Consider the following 22,397-nt stretch of genomic DNA (forward strand, 5'->3'; position numbering starts at 1 on the left):
GGAAAAATTTCGCTAGTTTTACGCATTTTTTAATTTTGTATGGAGTTTCAACGCGAAAACCGAACAGAGTACCGGCCAAACAATTGTATTTATAACGTTTTAAATTTTTTTGACAAAAGCACATAATGTACGCACGCATGACCGCATGGTATGTAATTCCACCTTTAGAATTCGACTCGCATCGAAAATTGTTTGACAAATTATTGAGTAGCGATGCATTTCAATTTGAGGATAACACTTGGATATTACTGCTAATGTGTTGAATTTCACTGTTGAGAGCAATGTCTGTTTTTTGTTGAGAACGCGATTTTCTCAACAATTTCTTAACTTGAATCTTAACCTAATCCTTTGAAACAATGTTGAAAAATCGTTGAAATTTAGCATTTTTCAAACGTTTGTATTTATTGGGCGTAGTAAACAGTTTCAGAGATGCCAACTTAGGGCGCACATCTGTTTCAAAAGCACTACCCATTAATTTATTTAAACGAATAATAGATACCAATATACTCCGGCAACACTAACAGATGTTTTGTCTATTGTGAATATATGCAAGGTTGTCAATGTCGATTGGAGCATGCATTTTCAGAAGTTAAACTGATGTGTTGTCCGGAGTCCTTACAATCTATGGTGGATCAGTTTACAACCCATTTTTAACATTCATGTGCCAAAAAATGTCGAAATATTCAAATAATTCGAGAAAACAAACGATTTCCGAACAATTATAAGCAAAAATTATAATCAGAGAATACCAGGATATAACAACTTGAATTATGAAGCTGGTTAGCAAAAATGTCGACAAAGGTGGACAGGGGTAAGGCAAAAATCTCAAAATTGTCTACTTCTAATGTTTTATTTTGTTTAGCACCGTTGTTCTCATTCCCGAAGAGTCGGAAGATATGTGGCATGCCTATAACCTTATCGCTGAAGGGGATAGCGTTCGCAGTACGACTATACGTAAAGTTCAGAATGAAACGGCTACTGGTTCCAGTACTAGCAGTAGAGTACGCACAACATTAACAATTTCTGTCGAAACGATAGATTTTGATACGCAGGCATGTGTATTGCGTCTTAAAGGGCGGAATATAGAGGAGAACCAATATGTGAAAATGGGTGCTTATCACACACTGGACTTGGAGTTGAATCGAAAATTTGAATTGCGTAAACCTGAGTGGGATTCCATAGCATTAGAACGTATTGAAACTGCATGCGACCCGACACAATCTGCAGACGTGGCCGCAGTTGTTATGCAGGAAGGCTTGGCGCACGTCTGTCTCATAACACCGAGTATGACATTAGTACGTAGTAAGATCGAAATAAGCATACCACGAAAACGGAAAGGCAATATACAACAGCATGAAAAAGGTTTGGCCAAGTTCTACGAAAGTGTAATGCAAGGAATATTAAGGCATGTGAATTTCGAAGTTGTCAAGTGTGTATTGATAGCATCACCCGGCTTCGTGAGGGATCAATTCATGGAATATATGTTTCAACAGGCTGTAAAATTAGACATTAAGGTGTTGCTGGACAACAAGAGTAAGTTTATGCTAGTTCACTCATCGTCCGGCTTCAAACATTCACTCAGAGAGGTCCTTCAAGAACCAGCTGTTATGTCCAAGATATCGGATACCAAAGCAGCAGGCGAAGTAAAGGTTCTAGAACAATTTTATACAATGCTACAGTGCGAACCCGCTAAAGCATTCTACGGTAAACGACACGTACTGGCAGCTGCTGAAGCATTGGCTATTGAAACATTGCTCATCTCGGACAATCTGTTTCGTTGCCAAGATGTTAATCAACGAAAAGAATACGTCAAACTTGTCGAAAATGTTCGTGATGCTGGCGGCGATGTGAAAATATTTTCTAGTATGCACATTTCGGGTGAACAATTGTCTCAGCTAACAGGTATAGCTGCAATCTTACGTTTTCCCATGCCGGAACTGGAAGAAGATTCAGACAATGAAAACGGTGCAGATGACTCTGATTCAGATTAAATTAGCTATACCGCCTGAAGGAAGAGACTTATCATAAGAAATTTTTATATTTAATACATTAGTGTAAAAACTCGCATAGAAATTAACTAAAGATTTATATTTTAAATAAATTTTTGGCTTTCAAAAACAATGCAAACACATCTACAGTTGGAAACTGTATATGGTCTATAAAGTACTACGTCTGACTTTCATAGTTACTGTTCTTTACTACTATGTTATTTTGAGAAAAAGGGTTTAATATAACAATTTGGACCATTGCCTCCAAGTTAAGTTAGGTTTTGCAAGGAAAATACATTTTTAAATGCATTTTTAAGTTTGGTTTCCACTAAACATATGAGAACTATGGCATTTAGTGGCACAACAAAAAAGTAGCACAAAAGTGTCATAGCTTTAAAAAAGTGGCACTGCTTACGAAGTTCAGTTTCTGGAAAAATATCGCTTTATTCCATTTCCAATTTCGAAATTTTTTTTACCTAAATACCTTTCAAAATTTTAAGCGTAGGAATGTTTTCAGCCCCTATTCTTTTGTTTTCGTCAAATAATTTATAAGAAGTTATTACTCTTGGTGTATCACAGAATATTAAAATGCATCTTCAAACAATGGTGATAGCGAAATACTTTCAATTTGCTTTTTCACATTTCCCATCACAGTTGATGCTTCTTCCCAATAAACACAAACGTTTGAAAAATGCTAAATTTCAACAATTTTTCAAACATTTTTTCAAAGGATTAGGGTAATATTCAAGTTGAGAAATTGTTGAGAAAATCGCGTTCTCAACAAAAAACAGACATTACCCTCAACAGTGAAATTCAACACATTAGCAATAATATCTCAAGTGTTATCCTCAAATTGAAATGCATCGCTACTCAATAATTTGTCAAACAATTTTCGATGCGAGTCAAATTCAAAATTAACATCGTTGCAAATACTTTTCAACCTAAATTTGTATGAATGATATACTCACTTCAAATTGAAAGTCAAAGCCAAAATTCTATGCATTTTGTATAACTTATTCATTTTCATCAAAATGAAATATATAATAATACACTACATAATACACTACAATACCAATTGATAAATAATAATCTTATTAAACATATCCACATTTAAGAACAAAAAAAAAAACAAACAACAAAACTTTAAATATCTTAAACATTATTAGTAAACACTTTTGCATTGATAATTCGACTTCCTTCCTTTTGGTGTCATAAAACAGCATTAAAATATATTAACATGCGGGCAATTTGAAATTTGGACCGCGTGTTAGAATTGATTTCCAGCAGAAGGAATTCACAAAATATCCATTCTAAACTGATAATAGCATATGAATTAATGTGATGCACATTTTCATCCAGAAGTTGTTGATTTCAACAATTTGTTGTTTTTAACAATTTTAATTGGTTGCACTTGTAATGGTTCTGGAAACTTTTTCTTGTCGATAAGCCACTCATTTTTCATTGGTCAGCTTCTTAATGTTTGCAAGAATGTAGCATCCAAAGATTTTAGTTTTCTGCAAAGAGATTTAAATTTAGTGACTTCTCTAAAGTGTTTATTTAATTTTTCATATTGACGTACCAATTATTATAAACTATTTGAAGCAGTTCCAGTTAATTGTCCACCATTTTTTCATCAGTCAGCTTTTTAATGTTTTCAAGAACGTAGAATCCATAATTTTAGTTTTCTGCAAAGAGATATACATTTAGTGACTTCCTTAAAGTTTTATTTAATTTTTTATTTTCACTTACCAATTTTTATAAACTATTTGGTTATTTGTCTAAAATTTTCCATTTTTTAATTTCTTGCAATTGACCACGAATTTTAGGGTAGTGTTTTGTCAAAGATTTCTCATATTATCTTCAACACCTTTTCAAAGATTTCGTCAACATTTTGGCAAATTGGAAGTAATTCGCATGCAATTTGAAGATGTATTGAAGATGAGCTATTTCAAGTCAAGTTGAATTTATGTTGAAAATTATATTTACCCTCAAGGCCGGTATGCACCTCTAGCGAAAAATTTCATTCCCATAAGAAATGCATTGCTATTTATGCTAACGAAATTTTCGGTAGCGTTCAATTTCGTAAGCTGGTACGCACCTCTAATGAAAATAACAGGGTTGTCAAAAGCATATTTTGGCAGCAAACAATTAATTTATTACAATCATTGTGAGCGTAAAAGTTTTAAACGGTCTGTAAATAATAAACAATTTATTTGTGGAATATTTGGAACATATATTAAAAATTTTTAAAAGCGATTAGCTGGTTTAAAATTTGTGTACACAGCCCTGTTTTTTTGTTGTAGACTTAAATAAATTTTTGCTACCGAAAATTTCGCTAGAGGTGCATACCGGCCTTCAAACTGAAAAGTTGTTGCATTTGAAAAACGCTCATCCTGTGGGTTGTTATAGAGTCAGTTAAGAGCAGAGCTTCCCAACCCAATTTGCTTCGCGCCCCCGAAAAATGTATCAATTTTGTTGCGCCCCCAACCTAAAACAAATTTTGTTTACCCAAACAAACAGAAATAAATATTAACAAAAGCTGAAAATATGATTAACAATAATTAATTAAATAATTAAAAATAAAAATGTTAATGAATATTAATATAAAATTTATCAATTAGTGGGTAATTTGGCAATTGTTCCATTCATTAGCTAGATTTTTAATATTTGGTACTACTACTGATAAGTACGCCTTAAATCAGTTTCAACATGAAGCCAAGACAGATATTTTGAGTTTATGTCTAACAGTGACGAACATGGTTTCAAAATTTTTAAAATGTGTGAATACAAAAGTGGGTACTGGTTCTGATATTTTAGCAAGAAATTTAGCCCTTGCAAATAAAGTGAACGACTAATAATGGAAAACCTACAACAAATTATAGAATTGCATGTAATTTCTATTCTTTTCTCACTGTGGTTAAAAATTAACATTTCGAAATGTACGAATGGCATGCTCTTTTGTAGTATATTATTGATGTTTTGTTGAACTTAACAATTAGTGTTGTTTTAACAAATTTAATGATACAAAACCTGCTCAACCAAAAATGACTCTGCGCCCCCCCTCGTGGTGCCCCCCCCCCCATTTGGGAAGCTCTGGTTAAGAGTCTATGGTGGCGATGGGGATAGAACCGAACTGCGAAATGCAACACCATATCAATTCAATGGGCTTTCCTATCTTCAACATGTACCAAACCTTGCAAATGGCTTGCCTTCTACAAATTCTCCAAATTGATTCAAACCGTTAAAGAAATTACAATTCGACTGTTTGAAAGCTTTTTGAATATAAGCATTTCTCCAGTGCTTGTGATTCTTGGATGTTTACTTTACATTGCGTGACGTAAATACGCACTTATTTAGAACGAAGACTTAAGGCAGCTGTCATACAAATACAGCCGCCAAGAATTTTATGTCGGCTCCATTCTCCTATCGATTTTCATTTATAGAGACTGAAAGTTGAAAATTAGACTTGTGAAAAATAGAAAGCTACGGAAAAATTCTTAATTAACGGGGAAAAATAATTGAAAGCACTTTTCAAATATATTGCACTAAGCTAAGTTGAAAAAAAAACAGCTGGAGCTACACAACAAAAATCACAGTAGAAAAGACAATTTTACGCGGAATGGGTAAGTTTTTAGTCGCCATCTTTTCTCTTTGGGTTAGTTTTTTTTCACTTTCCAGGCAAACAAGGAATTTCCATTTTATCTTTCATATATCTACGTGTCCTAAATGGGATAATGAAACAGATACTTTTTCAGTTAAATCGGTTAAATAAGTAGACGTTCTAAACATTACTAAGCATAATATATACATACTATATTGGCTTTATGGTATACAGATAAATTTCATTTATGAACTATGTTCAACTATTCTATGATGGGGAAAATGGTTACAATCTTTAAGTTTATAAATTTGGTACATACTACATGTTAAAGGTACAATGGGAGATGAATGACCTATATGATACAAAACGCTCAAGAAGTTCAGTGGTGTCTATATAAAAATATTGACCAAAATAAATTATCTTGATTTCACGCAGTTGGTAGTCGTAAAAAAACAAAAAAATACATAATTTCAGGTTTGCTTTGCATTGAATGAACCATGGACAAAATTTAGAGATAGGTAAATAACAGAACTACTAAAAATGCTTTGAAAACGATAATCTTTGCCCTCATAATAGAGTAAAAACATAAACATTTTGGAAAATTAGGTAAACCCTATCTCTAGAAGACTTAATAACATAAAAGGGAATGAGTTAGCAAGGCAAGAAACTACCTAACATATTCCATTGGCTATTTTGCTGATGGTTCATATCCCTATTTTATTATGTCGCTTGATTGAGTGGCAATTCCATTATTCGATAGTCTGTCTGTGTGTGGGTATTTGCGTGGGGTTAAGGCGTCCACCAGTGGTGGTCCAGATGGCATTCCTGGGATAATTCTGAAGTTTTGCTCCAAATGTCTCTCTGCTCCATTGTCGATGTTATTTAATAGTTAATTGAAATTCGGTTATTTCCCTCTAAGATGGAGGAGTTCTTTTGTCGTACCACTTCATAAGTCAGGTAGCCCCTTTGATGTGAGTAATTATAGGGGATAACAAGATTGAGTGCTATTCCCAAGGATTTTGAGAAGATGGTGACGGATGTTTTGTCGCATAGCATTTCTTCGATACTGGATTCTTGCCAGCATGCTTTTTGTAAGGGCCTATCGACTACTACGAACTTGGTGGAATTTACTTCTCCTGTTATTAATCATTTTAATGTTGGGAATCAGACACATGTTATTTATACGGATTTTAGTAAAGCTTTTGACCGGGTGAATCATAAGCTGTTGTTGTATAAGCTGGATAGGATTGGATTGGCCAGTACACTTTTGGCTTGGATTTCGTCATATCTTGAGTGCCGTACGCAGATTGTCTTTTAGTGATTCCTATTCGAGGTGCTTTGATGTCCCATTAGGTGTTCCTCAGGGTAGTCATTTGGGGCCTTTCTTATTTTTGCTATTTATAAACGATTTACCTCAGTCCGTACTTAACTCTATTTTAATGAATGCTGATGATATTAAATTGTTCTCCTCGTTCGATAATTCTGGTCGGGTGCATTTATTACAGTATGATTTGGATAGCTTTGGTGATTGGTATAGGGTAAATCTAATGGATTTGAACTTGAAGAAATGCAGGTTTATGCGTTTCTTCAGGTCAATGTCTATTGATGTTCGGTATAGTATACAGGGTAGAGGTGTGCACGTGAGTAATATTGTGCTCACGCTCACGCACACTCACGACGGAGAAATCTTATTCACGCACACTCACGCACGATATTTTTTGGTAGGACTCACGGTCACGCACGCTCACGAAAAGAAAATTTATACTCACGCACACTCACGCACGAAAATCTTTTAAATCTCATGACTCACGAAAAATATCGTGACTCACGAAAAATGTCGTGACTCACGAAAAACTTCGTGACTCACGAATAATTTTATGAGTGATTTACCTATAGAACCTGACTGAACACATGAGTATGGTTAAAATCGAGTCCGTTATAAAACTCTTACCACTTAGGATGTCACTAAAACTATAAATGAATTCAACTCGTAAGCATTTTATGTTCGTTAGCGGGATTATTTTCGTGAGCGTGTTTTTCCGAAATTCGTTACTCACGCACACTCACGAAGATATTATTTTCGTGACTCACGATCACGCACGACATTTGGTTGGTTAATCACGCTCACGCACACTCACGCCGTTGCCGTCAGCGTGACTCACGACTCACGCGTGAGTCACGAAAATGTTCGTGAGTCACGATAATTTCGTGTCACGTGCACACCTCTAATACAGGGCACGTTATTGGAGGAGGTTGATTCTTTTGTTGATCTTGGTATTGTTATGGATCGTAGGGCTTAATTTTAATGATCATATTAATTCGATGGTGAGTAAGGCATCTGGAGTTCTAGGATTCATAAAGCGTTGGGCGAAGGAGTTTTCGGACCCTTATGTTACCAAGAGGCTTTTTACTGCCCTTGTTAGACCCATTCTTGTTGGTCGCTCTAAGACATCTTCATTGGAACCGTGATTTGTTCTTCCTCCTTACACTTCTAGATTGAGGCTGATTCATTTGCCTACTCTTAGGAGCCGACGGACGATGTTGAGCTCCATGATGATGTATATGCTAGTTTGTGGGGATATTCCATGCTCTGAATTGATATATAGGATTAGGATAAATGTACCCTTTAAGGGAATCTAGGAATTACCAGTTTCTTTTCATTGATTTTCCACGTTCGAATTATGCTTCTGTGGAGCCTACTCGTAGTTGACACAAACTTAAGTATTGAAATGGTGAAGTTCAGAATTTTAGCATATTTGGATAACTAATACATTTGTTTTATTGAATAACCTAATATTTGGTCTTGTGTTGTAATATATCCGTCTGATGAGTCCTTCTCTATAGCTGGTTAAATCCCTCTGCCTCCACCCCGCCATGGTCCGGATCATGGTGTGTACGCTGTCCCTACGTCATGGGGACGAGGCCCACACGGTCGGAAGGGGCGGGATAGTGGGCGATAATGGTAATACTGTTACTACATAGATCTTTTATATTTGTTATTACAGAACGTTTTAGAAATGGTAATAACAACAATGGCGGCGGAGGACGGGGCTCATATCGTCGGTACAGCCGGTCTCGATCCAGGTCAAGGTAAGCAGTAAACAACAGTTACTCGAGGCTTAAATAATCTCTTACAATTTCAGAGAACGCGGCCGTGAACAAATGTATCGCAATCGGAGAAATTCCCGTTCACGATCACGCGATCGTGGGGGCTATAGAAACAATATGGATAATGATCTGTATCGTGAAATAATTAACCAGGATTATCAAGACGAAAAAAATCATATGGGTGGAGGAGGAGGAGGGGGCAATTCACGAGGTAACCATAAATTCAGGTCTCGTGATGATGATTATGGCGATGAAAGGTGGGCGGGACGAGATCGCGATTATGACAATCGTGATAGAAGGTAATAGGAAATTTTAAGTAAATAAGAATATGCATTTCAATGGCCTTTTTTTGTTACAGAGATCGCGATAGAGAGCGCGATAATAAAAATTATGACAGCGGCAGAGGCGGTGGTAATAGCCACAGACGTTATGATTCTGTTGACCGTGATGGAAGTGATGACAGTGACGAGACTATGAGTTCCCAATATTATTCCAGTCATAATAAAACACCGTCGAATACCATCATAGTTTTCGGCCTGCAATCGTACAACACCGAGGCAGATGTATGAGCCATAAAAAATTAATTCGGAATAAGTTATAACCAACAATTTATGATTTCTCATTTTTTCTCCTATAGATTATGAGCTTTTTGATACAAGCGGATATGGCTCCGGCAGCTATACGTCTTATACGTAAACGAACAACAGGTAGGTTTCGTTGGAGCAAATATTTCATACATATTTCTTAGATATTTAAAATAGTAAACTCAAGTGTAAGTATGTGTGATAACATCATACTAAAGGATGAACGTACCAAAAAAAATATTCTGCAACATGAAAAAAAAAAAAAATTCTTTACCTACCTACCTATTTCCACTTTAAACATACAAAAAACTGTTGATTTTTTACAAAAACATTTTGTATTTGCTTCTTATTCAAATTATTTAGGTGCATCACGTGGTTTTGCATTCGTCGAGTTTAATACCATTGAAGAAGCTGCACAATGGATGGAATATACTCAGGTATCACAACAACACAATTAAATGACAAAAAGAGTTATCAATTAAATGAAACGAACGAAAGATGATAAAATGGTGACGTGTGATGATGACTTTGACTTGAGACAATTTGACACATAACTATATAGAGTAGGGAACGGTGCTGATTTTACTGCCAATGTTCCATTTTTGTTTTGCTCTAATGACCCAAAAAAATTTACGAATGACTATAAGACACTTGAACACCCGGTCTAAAGGAGAATATACACTTTTATACAGAGAACAAATGGAAAGTAATCATCCTAGGAGTATTGTTATGTTAGTAACATAAGTTTAGTCCATGTGCTTTGTGAGAGAAGTGAATTAACTTCTAGAGGATTTTTTAGGATTCGCCCCTTGATTTTGTTTTTGTTTATAGATTATGTGAATAAGTAATACATCAAAATGTTTCTTCCAATTTATCTTCTCCAAACTCAAATTTCCTATAGGCGGTCAAGGTTTTTTCATCAAGTTAGAACACGTGTCGTTTTTATACGATACCAAAAAGTTCAATTCAAATTTATAATCGATTTTAGATTTTTTCGAGTAAAGGATTTTAGATTTAGACTATTGTCCAAAATCGACTAATCAAGTTAAATCGGTTAATCGGTCTTTCATGTCTAAAAAATCGTGAGAATTTGCTGCCGATAGTTTTATGCCGACTCAGTTATTATTTTTTTAATATTCATTTCCTTTCAACCATATGGATGTCGACATATGTATGGACATTTATTGTACATGCATGAATTGAATTTCCAGAAAACAATCCTTATTGCTTATCTCATTGGATTTTCAAGCATTCGTTTCAGTAAAGGACAATCAACGGATAACATTTGACTCCAATTTATCCCATTACTTAATTTTCTTCTGGTCCACATATTCCGTCCACATCTTCCTATTATCACATTCACAGGGGTTCTGTTGTTCTAGTATTTTCGATTTTTGAATTTTCCAAGACTCTGACTTTATCTTTAGCTTTGGTATTGTAGCAGCATTTGAATTAAATGTTACCTTTAAGTGATGAAGGCACCTTGTTTGAGCTTCGCTTCAAATCTACTCTAGAGATATTGAGTCGTTTTTTTAAGTTTTTTTGATGTTGAGTGAACTTTATCTCCACAACAAGTATTGGGTAATTTTAGAATGGAAGTTCTATCGGATGTAAATGTTTTTGTACATTATTTATGATCCTGGTCGATAATCAGATTTGACATATCCGTCCTTCAAGACTATTTTATAATAGTAGTTTTGCACGATTGCTTGACATATTAGTATATTCCAAGAAATTGAGAAATTGTCCCCATTCTAAAGTGATTTTCATTCGTTAATGTTGACAGAAAAAATTGTATTTGTGTTTATGTGCCCAGCAAAAAAGTTTTAAAATTCTTATAAAGGCACAACTTTAAAAGCTCTTCTAAAAACGTCTTCCAAAAGGTGTTCTTCATTTTAACTACACAGAAAGTTCTTTTAGTTCAATTTTTTATAACTCGCTTTGTTTTTAATAAGTAATTTTAAGTTGTTTTGATTCGAATAGATTAAAAAAGAGTAAGAGTTAATAAACAAATTATTCTAATTTTGTCGAAAAAATGCAAAATCTAGAAAATTTTCTAGAAAAATGGTGAATTGTTGAAAATTTGTTAAGTCAAACTTTTCAGATAAGTATTGGAATTCATAAATAATGATAAATAAAATTATAGAAATTATTTATTTGCAAAATATCCCAATTTGTTTTAATTCATATTCAAAACACTGAATTCAGATCACACTTTAAGAAGTAGTGCAAATTCAGTGCAACATCCGTCCTATGACAAGCCCATTTTAAATTCATCGCTTCTACGCCAATTGTGCACCACTTCCGGATCCAAAAAGAACTTTTTTGGCGACGCTTTTTTGATGGGGAATAAAGGTTTGTGGTTTATACGACGACATTTTTTTAGAATGCCTGTTTCGTTTTGGAATCTTCAATAGGTATTTGTTGTGATAGTGATATCGATAATTTTGTCTTCAGTACTGCAATATATTTTGGGTAGTAAATTTAATGAATAGAGAGTGTCATTGATTTATTAAATTTTCTCTTTAGATTATGTAGCGGAGATTAGTGTTCCAAAAGTGTTGATTCATTTCTTAAATAAAAAATGCATTACTTTCAAATAAAAAAATATATTTCTTTCCGGCTGAAAAATTTTTCTAAGTTTATATTTGATTCTGTATAGGGCTATAATTATTTTCCCTGACGTTGTAATAAACAATTTTTCAATAATTTTATAAAATCCCTTTTCCTGAAATATGGTCGTTATATTGAGCTATTCCTGGATTTTGTACTGGCAATATACTGGCTAAATATGAGTTTTCACAGCGATATTTTTTATTTTAGTTCTTATATTTTGACTATACTTTGAGCTTGACCATAACGAGAAAATGACGACATTCCATCATCACTAAGGGAAATATGAAAACGTATGTACATGTGTTTGGATGTAAACCCAATCATAGAAGATGCTATAACCAGCAAGTCTAGAGAAAAAGCTATTCAATTGATGAGCTGCCCGACATTAAAAAAAGAGGCACAAAGATTAACCGAAACGTAAACGTTACTAATATAACCATCATACCGGTGACTTGTGTAGTCTGTGGAATGTTTACAATGGAATAGATTTTAACTAATGTGCATTCTTTTTCTTCTTTTGTTTCCCCCTTCTAGGGTTATTTAAAATTGAGCGAAACATGCAGAGCTACATTGCAATATAGTCTTCTCAAGGATTGGCATTGTGGCAGAGTAAGTTTTGATATGTTCGTAGATTGGTAAATATCTATCTAATCGGCATCCATTTCAATCTAGTGTGGTCTGTATAATTTTAAACGCCGAGGTAATTGTTTCCAATGTCATGCTTCACGCGATGAGAGCGAACAAGCCGGTTCAATAGAAGAAGATGATGCGACACAAGGAAGTGGAAAAGGTGGCAAAGGAAATGGTTCAGGTCGTAGTGAATGGTATTGCGGCAAGGTATGACAGACAAATCATTACGAATATTCCATACTTGTTAATAAATACCTTTCTTCTTCCATTTTTAGTGCGTATTTTTCAACTTTGGACGTCGTGACACTTGCTACAAATGTTATGCTTCCCGTGGGGACAGTGCTTACGGCAAAGGCAGCGATGAAATAAGCAACATTCTTACTAAAAGTATACAAAATCACACAATTTTTCCTCATCTATTCTTAAGAACAGTTTTCAAAAATATTAGTGTCTTGTTTGAAAGAGCATCTTACAAATTTGCCAATCTCACAAAAAATATGAAGAAATACATAAATTTGTTTGCCCTATTGTTCTGTTCATTAGAAATTGTTTGTCGAATAATGTTAATCAAAACGAAATCCCTCCCTATACTTTTACTCACTTCAATGCAGAGATAATGTTACGCAACTTGGATGTATTGACCAACGAGGAAAGTGTCTTAACGGCCATTACGAAGCATGCTCCCGATTTGGCTAAAAAGGTAACGAAAGTCTTGGTATCACGTGATCCTCTAACGCAGACCTCCAGAGGCATTTGTTACTTGAATTTCGATACATTGGTTGATTCAATGAATATGCATAATTTGCTAAGTACACTAGAACCTCCCCTTACCATAGATGAAAAAGTAGGTATGTTGTCGACCTGAAAACTAAGATTACAAAAAATGTCTAAGGATAATATATTTTTTCTTTATATTCAGTTCTGGTAACATATTGTGTCGATCATGAAAATCGCCAAATCGTACCTAAAAAGAAAGGCGAAGGATCAAATTCGAATTCTTCAAATAAGCAGCAATCTGGTGCCATTATTGGTCCAATGACAGCAGCAGAGGTAGCTGCTTCTGCTAATTCTGGGGTTACCGCAGGACAGTATACATTAGATGATGTTCCTCGTTTAGCCGAATATAGCGCTTCATTATATGCCACAACACCGGCAGAACATGCTCAATATCTACAATACTATACCGAGTATTATATATCGGAAATAAACAGTGGTTCTTACTCCAATTTGCCATCAGACAATCAAGTGACTGAAGCAAATTCAGGGGCTGCGGTTGCCTTGTCGGCAATTAAAAGAATACAAGCAAAAATGAGTACAATAGAGACGACGGCTACTGCATCGAGACCGGCTGTTGTTACGCCAAAAGGAAATGATGGGAAAGTATATCGTAAGTACCAATGTTGAATGGAGCCAATATTTCTATTTTATTTCACCTACAAAAATAATAAATGCTGTATGACAGTGTTGTCTTTTTTATGAATCTTCACAAAGGAGAGAATTTGTTCCACAGTAATATTTGTTTTTGTTCTCTTCCAAAGCTACTCCTGATGTATCACTTTATCAATATGATGAAACTTCTGGCTATTACTATGATCCCACAACGGGTCTTTATTATGATGCACATTCTCAGTATTATTATAACAATGAAACTGGAGCCTACCTCTATTGGGATCAACGTAAGAGCACATATATACTAGCGACTCCCGCTGCTGTTGCTGCAACGGTGCAGGCAACTGTAAAACAAGAATCTGAAAATGCAGCAGCCTCAAATGCTACAGAAGAAACGGATGCTTCGAAGAAAGACAAAAAAGAGAGTGGTGGTAATAAACACGACAAAGTCAAAGTGGCCAAAAAGATTGTTAAAGATATGGAGAAATGGGCCAAGCAATTAAATCAAAAGAAGGACTATGTACCTGTAGCACCACCTCAACAAACTCAAAGCTTGAGCGAAGGTCCCAGGCCCTCAACAAGTGTTGGTGGTATTGGTGCCGGGGGAAGCAGTGGTTATGCCGATGTTGGATTCTCAATACTCGAGAAGAAAGCCGGAAATAGTTTCATGTCTCCGATGACATTGTCAGCACCCAACAAACTTATACCGGCTTATGGTTCCGATTCCGAAGATGATGTTCCTCTTCCAAGTAAAGGCAGTGCTACTACAGATGCTAGTGAAAAGGACTATGTGGATTTCCAAAAGCTTACCTGTTTACTTTGCAAAAGAGCATTCCAGTCTTTGGAAATCCTGCAGAAGCATTTAAAAATGTCCAATTTACACAAAGAGAATTTAGCCAAGTTAAATGCTTCCAGAGCCGGTGGTTCTTCCCAGTCGGAAGCCGACAACGAGTCATCATTGGCAGCAGCCCTATCGTGAGTTTCTTTTTCGTTAATTTATCGATATGATAAATTATACATATTCTTATATGTTTGTTACAGTTATAGGGATCGGGCCAAAGAAAGAAGACAAAAATATGGTGAATATGATCCACCACCACCAAATCCAAGTAGAGAACGATTTGAAAAGGAAATAAAGAATCTAACATCAAGGTCCGCTGAAGCACCAGTTATGCCAATTGGATCGAATAATGTGGGCAATCGGCTATTACAAAAAATGGGCTGGTCCGAAGGTCAAGGATTGGGACGTAAAAATCAAGGAAGAACCAACATTATTGAGGTAAGAGTTTATAAAAGAATGTATTCATAAATTTTAGTTATATTTTTATTGCATATATGCTTTAAATCAAAATGTATTAATATTTTTTAATTCTTCCCAAATAGGCCAATAGCCGTAACTCAACAGCTGGCTTAGGAACTCACTCAGGAGGTGGTGGTTCCGGTGATGATTACAAAACATATATTAAGAAAATGATGAAATCACGTTATGAATCTGTGTAAACTGTCACTTAACCTAATCATATGCGAGCTACACTATTGTACAGTGTAACCTTTGAAGTATAGCTCTGTTCAAAAATGATAAATATTATGATTGTTTTCCATCAAAAAATTAGTTTTGTTAGTTTTCCTTTTAATAATCACATATTGTATTTCTTCCTAGAGCAAAGCAAAAAACAAATAATTTTTGGAAATAATTTCAAAACAAAATTATATACACATTTCATTTAAGCCATGAATTATATTAAATAATTCGTAATATTTAGATAAATGCATAAATTAAGATTCAGTCAATTGAACGATTTTTAATAAAAACCTTATTTGTTTAAATAAATGCCTTTTTTTTAACCAAAAGCTGCATACTGTTAAGGCATTAAAAAGGCTATGCATTTATTTGGGATACTTCTGCTGTAGCCGTATAGAGTCAAATAGATGCTTACAAGACCCGGAAAGTTGTGTCTCGAGATGTGAAGCGAATGTCTCCGAATGTTTGCCATGTTCAGAAGTGAGAACTAATTGTTTAGGTACATGTAAATATTAGATTGCAGCACCGACTGCAACGGTCTAGTCTGTATCCTTCTATCATCATTGTTAACGGGTTGTGATCCTTCATGTTCGCTGAATAGAAATATGTTGTAGATTTCTGCCGACAAAGAAATGCCTTAGGTGAACGAGCTTGTTCACTTCAGGCTCGTTGCAATTCCTACCCTATCTGGTGGTGGCATTTTTTAAATAGTCATAAATAATAAATAAAATGAAATAATAATGGACATCAATAAATAAAACATCATAAAACTTTTGTGATAGAAAAAAAGAAACAATTTCAACTTCAAAAAAAAAAAAAAAAGACATATGTATATATATTGTGAAAAATATGTGTAAATCAAATGGATTCACGGTTTGTCTCCAATAGCGATCCTCCAAAACAGCCGGAAGAGACGACCAAAGATAACACATGGAATATAAAACATCCAGAAGAGACAAACAAAGACAATTCAAGAAATGTAAATAAACGTAATTACGAAACCACCAATCAACATTCAAATATTATGGAAGTGAATACCGAAAGTCCGGCCAACAAACAGTCAAGACCCAATAAACACAAACGTTTGAAAAATGCTAAATTTCAACAATTTTTCAAACATTTTTTCAAAGGATTAGGGTAATATTCAAGTTGAGAAATTGTTGAGAAAATCGCGTTCTCAACAAAAAACAGACATTACCCTCAACAGTGAAATTCAACACATTAGCAATAATATCTCAAGTGTTATCCTCAAATTGAAATGCATCGCTACTCAATAATTTGTCAAACAATTTTCGATGCGAGTCAAATGCAAAATTAACATTGTTGCAAATACTTTTCAACCCAAATTTGTATGAATGATATCCCCACTTCAAATTGAAAGTCAAAGCCAAAATTCTATGAATTTTGTATAATTTATTCATTTTCATCAAAACAAAATATATAATAATACACTACACTACATAATACACCACAATACCAATTGAAACATAATAATCTTACTAAACATATCAACAAATAAGAACAAACCAACAAACAACAAAACTTTAAATATCTTAAACATTATTTGTAAACACTTTTGCATTGATAATTCGATTTCCTTCCTGCTGGTGTCATAAAACAGCATTACAATTTATTAATATGCGGGCAATTTGAAATTAGGAACGTACTGGGCCGCGTGTTAGAAGAGATTTCCAGCTGAAGGAATTCACAAAATATCCATTTTAAACTGATAATAGGATATAAATTAAACTGGCGATGTGATGCACATTTTCATACAGAAGTTTTTGATTTTACCAATTTGTTGTTTTTAACAATTTTAATTGGTTGCACTTTGAAATGTTTCTGGAAACTTTTTCTTGTCGATAAGCAATTCATTTTTCATTGGTCAGCTTCTTAATGTCAGCAAGAATGTAGCATCCAAAGATTTTAGTTTTCTGCAAAGAGATATAAATTTAGTGACTTCTCTAAAGTGTTGATTTAATTTTTCATATTGACTTACCAATTATTATAAACTATTTGAAGCAGTTCCAGTTAATTGTCCACCATTTTTCATTGGTCAGCTTTTTAATGTTTTCAAGAACGTAGAACCCATAGTTTTAGTTTTCTGCAAAGAGATATACATTTAGTGGCTTCCTTAAAGTTGTATTTCATTTTTTCTTACCTATTTTTATAAACTATTTGGTTATTTGTCTAAAATTTTCCATTTTTTTAATTTCTTGCAATTGACCACGAACTTCGTTGCACAAATAAGTATTGAAAACCACATGGTTTTTTCGTTGCATTTTATGGTAGTGTTTTGTCAAAGTTTTCTCATATTATCTTCAACACCTTTTCAAAGATTTCGTCAACATTTTGGCAAATTGAAAGTAATTCGCAAACAATTTGAAGATGTATTGAAGATGAGCTACTTCAAGTCAAGTTGAATTTATGTTGAAAATTATATTTACCCTCAAACTGAAAAGTTGTTGCATTTGAAAAACGCTCATCCTGTGTTTATTGGGGATGTGAGGATTTTCATCTGGATATTTCCAGACTTGGCTCCTGTCAAATTGAGGAATGAGAAAATCATAACAAATTTGCCATTCTGGGTGAGTTGAATTTCGAAGAAGAACCAGTTAGCTCCAGAACAATAGCTCCTCAAGTCACCACCTCCAAGCAAACATATTGTCCTCCGTTCTTCCTATATAACATCAACATGTCAGGGGCCAAATCACGGCATTCGTCATCGAGTTCTGTTTCGTATAGAGAAACATTTCGATCGCAGTAAATTTTTGGATCACCGCATTCGATCGTAATTTATTTTGTCTACTACTTTTTTTTTACATTGCTGTAAACATATGGCATTAAGAAATTGGAAGCGAGGGAATTTCAACATAAGTTTTTGTGCTCAAAATATGTTATTTCTGAGAAATTTATGTTGTTTTTGTTTCTTTGTGGCATTGATAACGAAAAATATTCGTGACAAAAGCAAAGTGATTTTATTTTGAAGTGAATGCTTTTGTGCTAATTGTGTTTTTAACATCCAGATTTAAAAGACGTTTTCGTGCATCAAAAGAAGCTTTGGCCACTGAGAATTCTTTTCTTTGATCCCTTTCCTTAAATGCAAGTAATATTATATTATCTTAAATGTATTTTGACAAAATAGAATAATACTTACATTTTCACCAACTTCTTGTTTCTTTTTGTTTACCGTTTTTCTGCTCAAAAATCACTACATACTTCGTTTTCGATAGCATGCTACCTATCGTGTTCACCTTCGAGTAGAAACAATTCGATAACGACTGCGGTGATCCGCGTAAACTACATAACGATGACGAAGTACTCGACTTCGACTGCGGTGATTTGGCCCCAGATCTAGCCAGCAACTTAGATCCAAAGGCATAGAATTCAAAATTGTCAACAAGACCAAACGGAAAAGCAAGTTGTATGTGAAAGATCCGTCAGTCCACACAGAACTGATGAATATCCTGAAATCGAAAAATATTGATTCTTATTCATACACTCCGAAACAACTTAGACCTGTGTCCTTTCTGTTAAGGAGTCTCCATCAAAAGACAACTTCAGAAGAATTAAAATCTGAACTAACGACATTACTACCAAACACGGTCGAGAAAGTCTCTCATTTTACTACGGAAATGTCTCGGAAAATGAATATGAATACCGGTCTGTTTTTAATAACATTACTCCCAGGAAGATCTATAAAGGACATAACATTTATAAATACAATATTAAATCAAAAGATTACATGGGAAGTACCAAAATCTAGTACAAAAATTCCTCAATGCTGGAGATGTCAGAAATGGGGACATATGTCGAAGTATTGCAGCCGACCTTTTGTGTGTGTCAAATGCGACCAAAATCATCCCACTGGAGAATGCAAATTTACTTCAGATGAGAATAATTTACCTTTTTGTGCAAACTGTAAGACCAAGGGGCATCCCGCTAGCTACAAAGGTTGTCCATCGTATAAAAACTTTCTGCAATTGAAGGAAAGGGCCTTGAACAATGTTCTCAGTGTAATAAACTCCACTTCTCAAACAATACCAGGTACGACTTTTGCTAGTTTATTTCAAAACCCCAACTCTACTTGCTCGAAACCACCGATAATTGTTGAATTTTTGAAAATTGCAAACGAGATTTGTAAACCAAATATTCCACCCCTAGAGGTTACAATTGAACATTTTATTAAATCATATAAGACATTAAACAAAGAAGAGGCTAAGCGAATTTGCCTTTCCTTATTGGAATTCTATATCATTAGTCTCATATTTTGTTCCACAATAAATATGGAACAAAACAGTGTTTCTGCTTTTGTTCCATTCTCACGTTTTTTGTTTGAATTAGAATGATATTTGAAAATGTATGGAACTCAAACAACTTGCAAACATAATTCTTAGACTATTAGTACTTCATGGTTTGTGCCTGAGATAATCGCAGTTTGTGTGTACTTCATCCGCCAGGGGCTCATATTGTTATCTATGTGCATAGAAAATATTGGATATTGTAATTGGAATTAAAATGACGTTTTTATACCCTGCTCCACACTGTGGAAATTTTGCACAGGGAGTAGAATTAGCATTGTTGCTATGCGTGCCAAATTTGGTTGAAATCGGTTCAGATTTAGATATAGCTCCCATATATAGCTTTCGCCCGATTTACACTCATATGACCACAGAGGCCAATTTTTAACTCTGATTTAGTTGAAATTTTGCACAGGGAGTAGAATTAGCATGGTTGATATGCGTGCCAAATTTGGTTGAAATCGGTTCAGATTTAGATATAGCTCCCATATATATGTTTTTCTGATTTCGACAAAAATGGTCAAAATACCAACATTTTCCTTGTAAAATCGCCGCTGCTTAGTCGAAAAGTTGTAAAAATGACTCTAATTTTCCTAAACCTCTAATACATATATATCGAGCGATAAATCATAAATAAACTTTTTCGAAGTTTCCTTAAAATTGCTTCAGATTTAAACGTTTCCCATATTTTTTTACTAACATTGTGTTCCACCCTAGTGCATTAGCCGACTTAAATTTTGAGTCTATAGATTTTGTAGAAGTATTTGGGACAAACCTTTATATAGCCCCAAACACATTTGACGGATGTGATATGGTATCGAAAATTTAGATCTACAAAGTGGTGCAGTGTATAATATAGTCGGCTCCGCCCGACTTTAGACTTTCCTTACTTGTTTTTTTTTTTTATCGAAATTGTAATTTTATTATTATTAATTTAATTTTCTACTTAAGTGAGAAAAATTAGAGAGTTAATTGAAGCTGAAAACTTTCACTTAAAAAATTAATTGAAACAATTAACTTGTTATTCAATCTAGAAAGATTAAGTCAACGATTGAAAATATTTAAATTTTCCATAAAATAATTAATTGGTGTATTAATTAATGTTTAATCAAACTCGGAAGACTACGTCAGTTAAAAACATGTTTGAAATTTTGAAATTCTTAATTAAGAATTAAATGAAATAATCATTTTTTAATCAAAGAAAAACAAAACACTAATGACCAGTTTCTCATTACGATAAATTATAACAAGATTTTGAGAAACCGGCCCTAAGACAGTTAAGAATGTGGTTGAAGATAGTTAATTAACAAATTAATTAGGCTTTGCAATCAACATCAATTAAATTTTCAATTGAATCAATTAAAAAAATTTGCTAAAGTAATCAATTAATTTTTTAATCAAGTACTTTTTATATGGCAAATTAAAACTGTTATTGATACTATCATTTTCGTGATTGAAGACATTAGATCAAAAAATTTCGTGATATAGAAAGAAAGAAAAAAAAAACACGATTTTCTATTGATTGTTGTGGTGTATATTTTCTTTCAATTCCAACAATAAATTTGAGCTAATCGTCAAAACCCTTCTAATAAATGGGGGTTTATTTTCTCTCAATGAAAGGGCTTTACAACAAAGAGACATTTCGTTTTATTAAAGTTTCGATCTGAAGGAAATATTTTTTATTTGAGTATAAGACCACTTCATCTCTTCAGTTTTATCGGACATAAAGTTTGCTTCTTCAGGAGCTTCCCTTTGTCGGATATAAATATGGTCCGATATTTTTGCCTTGTAGTTAGAAAGCATATATTGAAATGACGTACCAAGTTTCAACCGGATCGGATGAAATTTGCACTTCCTGCACTCAAAAAAAGTTTATTTGGATCCAAAGATTTTGACCTTCCTTTAAGGATTTTGGTATTGATTCCGAGCCAAATATGCGATTTCTTTAAAATAAGGAAATTTGTTTGCGACCCATCTGGCTTTAAATCTAGGATCTATAAAATTAAAATTAGGATACAGATTTCATTTATCGAATTTTCGTTCTATTTTTCCGGTATATTAATAAAGCTATTCACGTACAAACAAATGCCCGTTTAAAAATCCAAATTATGACAGATACTTCGAATTACCAAATAAATTTATTAATTCCATAAAAACTTTAAACCAAAGATGCTAAATCCTCCAAATAACTTAGCCTATATTTGAAGCGTTTTTATCTTAAATCTAAAGATTTAATATTTCAGTTAATTTAAGGACGATTTCTTTATATCAAAAATTTTTTTTCCTTTAAGGAAAATTTGCCTTAGTTTAAAGACATGCAACTTTAAAGTGACGCAAATTTTCAAAATGTGTGTCCTAAATTTAATGAAAAAAAATTTTTTGAACCAAAGATTATAAACGTTCTTTTAATTAAAATTTCATTATTTTAAAGAAATTTGACCTTAATAATGTGTAAATTGCGCATCCTAAAATTGAGGTTACATAATCTTTAATATCACGTAAATATTTTTTTCAGTGTGGAGGCTTCATAAGTCTTATATGGGGGCTTTAGGTATAGTGGTCCGATATGGCCCATTTGCAATACCATTCGACCTACGTCAATAACAAATAGTTGTGCCAAGTTTCAAGGCTATAGGCAGACAGACGGACGATCATCGC

The 22,397-nt window shown here is 33.9% G+C and overlaps 2 protein-coding genes and 1 long non-coding RNA gene across 3 annotated transcripts; 2 read left to right on the plus strand and 1 right to left on the minus strand.

The window, feature by feature from the left end:
- Positions 1–539: 539 nt before the first annotated feature.
- On the plus strand, positions 540–2,166 carry pelo (pelota mRNA surveillance and ribosome rescue factor). Its single transcript, XM_075296761.1, has 2 exons — positions 540–811; positions 863–2,166. The coding sequence occupies exons 1-2, from the start codon at positions 771–773 to the stop codon at positions 1,989–1,991; spliced, it is 1,170 nt and encodes a 389-aa protein (XP_075152876.1). The 5' UTR covers positions 540–770; the 3' UTR covers positions 1,992–2,166.
- A 3,247-nt stretch (positions 2,167–5,413) lies between these two features.
- On the plus strand, positions 5,414–15,747 carry LOC142226654 (RNA-binding protein 5-A-like). The gene is made up of 14 exons (XM_075296762.1): positions 5,414–5,611; positions 8,595–8,679; positions 8,733–8,996; positions 9,056–9,260; positions 9,335–9,404; positions 9,645–9,718; positions 12,432–12,506; positions 12,570–12,734; positions 12,803–12,914; positions 13,139–13,375; positions 13,447–13,914; positions 14,066–14,891; positions 14,958–15,195; positions 15,300–15,747. The coding sequence occupies exons 1-14, from the start codon at positions 5,608–5,610 to the stop codon at positions 15,414–15,416; spliced, it is 2,940 nt and encodes a 979-aa protein (XP_075152877.1). The 5' UTR covers positions 5,414–5,607; the 3' UTR covers positions 15,417–15,747.
- Positions 15,748–16,831: 1,084 nt separating this feature from the next.
- On the minus strand, positions 16,832–17,930 carry LOC142224313 (uncharacterized). Its single transcript, XR_012719118.1, has 4 exons — positions 17,886–17,930; positions 17,600–17,766; positions 17,438–17,542; positions 16,832–17,372 (listed from the first exon to the last, which is right to left on the minus strand). It is a non-coding gene; the product is annotated as an uncharacterized LOC142224313 (long non-coding RNA).
- Between the last annotated feature and the right edge of the window lie 4,467 nt (positions 17,931–22,397).

This window comes from Haematobia irritans, chromosome 2, assembly GCF_050003625.1.
Source record: "Haematobia irritans isolate KBUSLIRL chromosome 2, ASM5000362v1, whole genome shotgun sequence".
NCBI classification, from domain to species: domain Eukaryota; kingdom Metazoa; phylum Arthropoda; class Insecta; order Diptera; family Muscidae; genus Haematobia; species Haematobia irritans.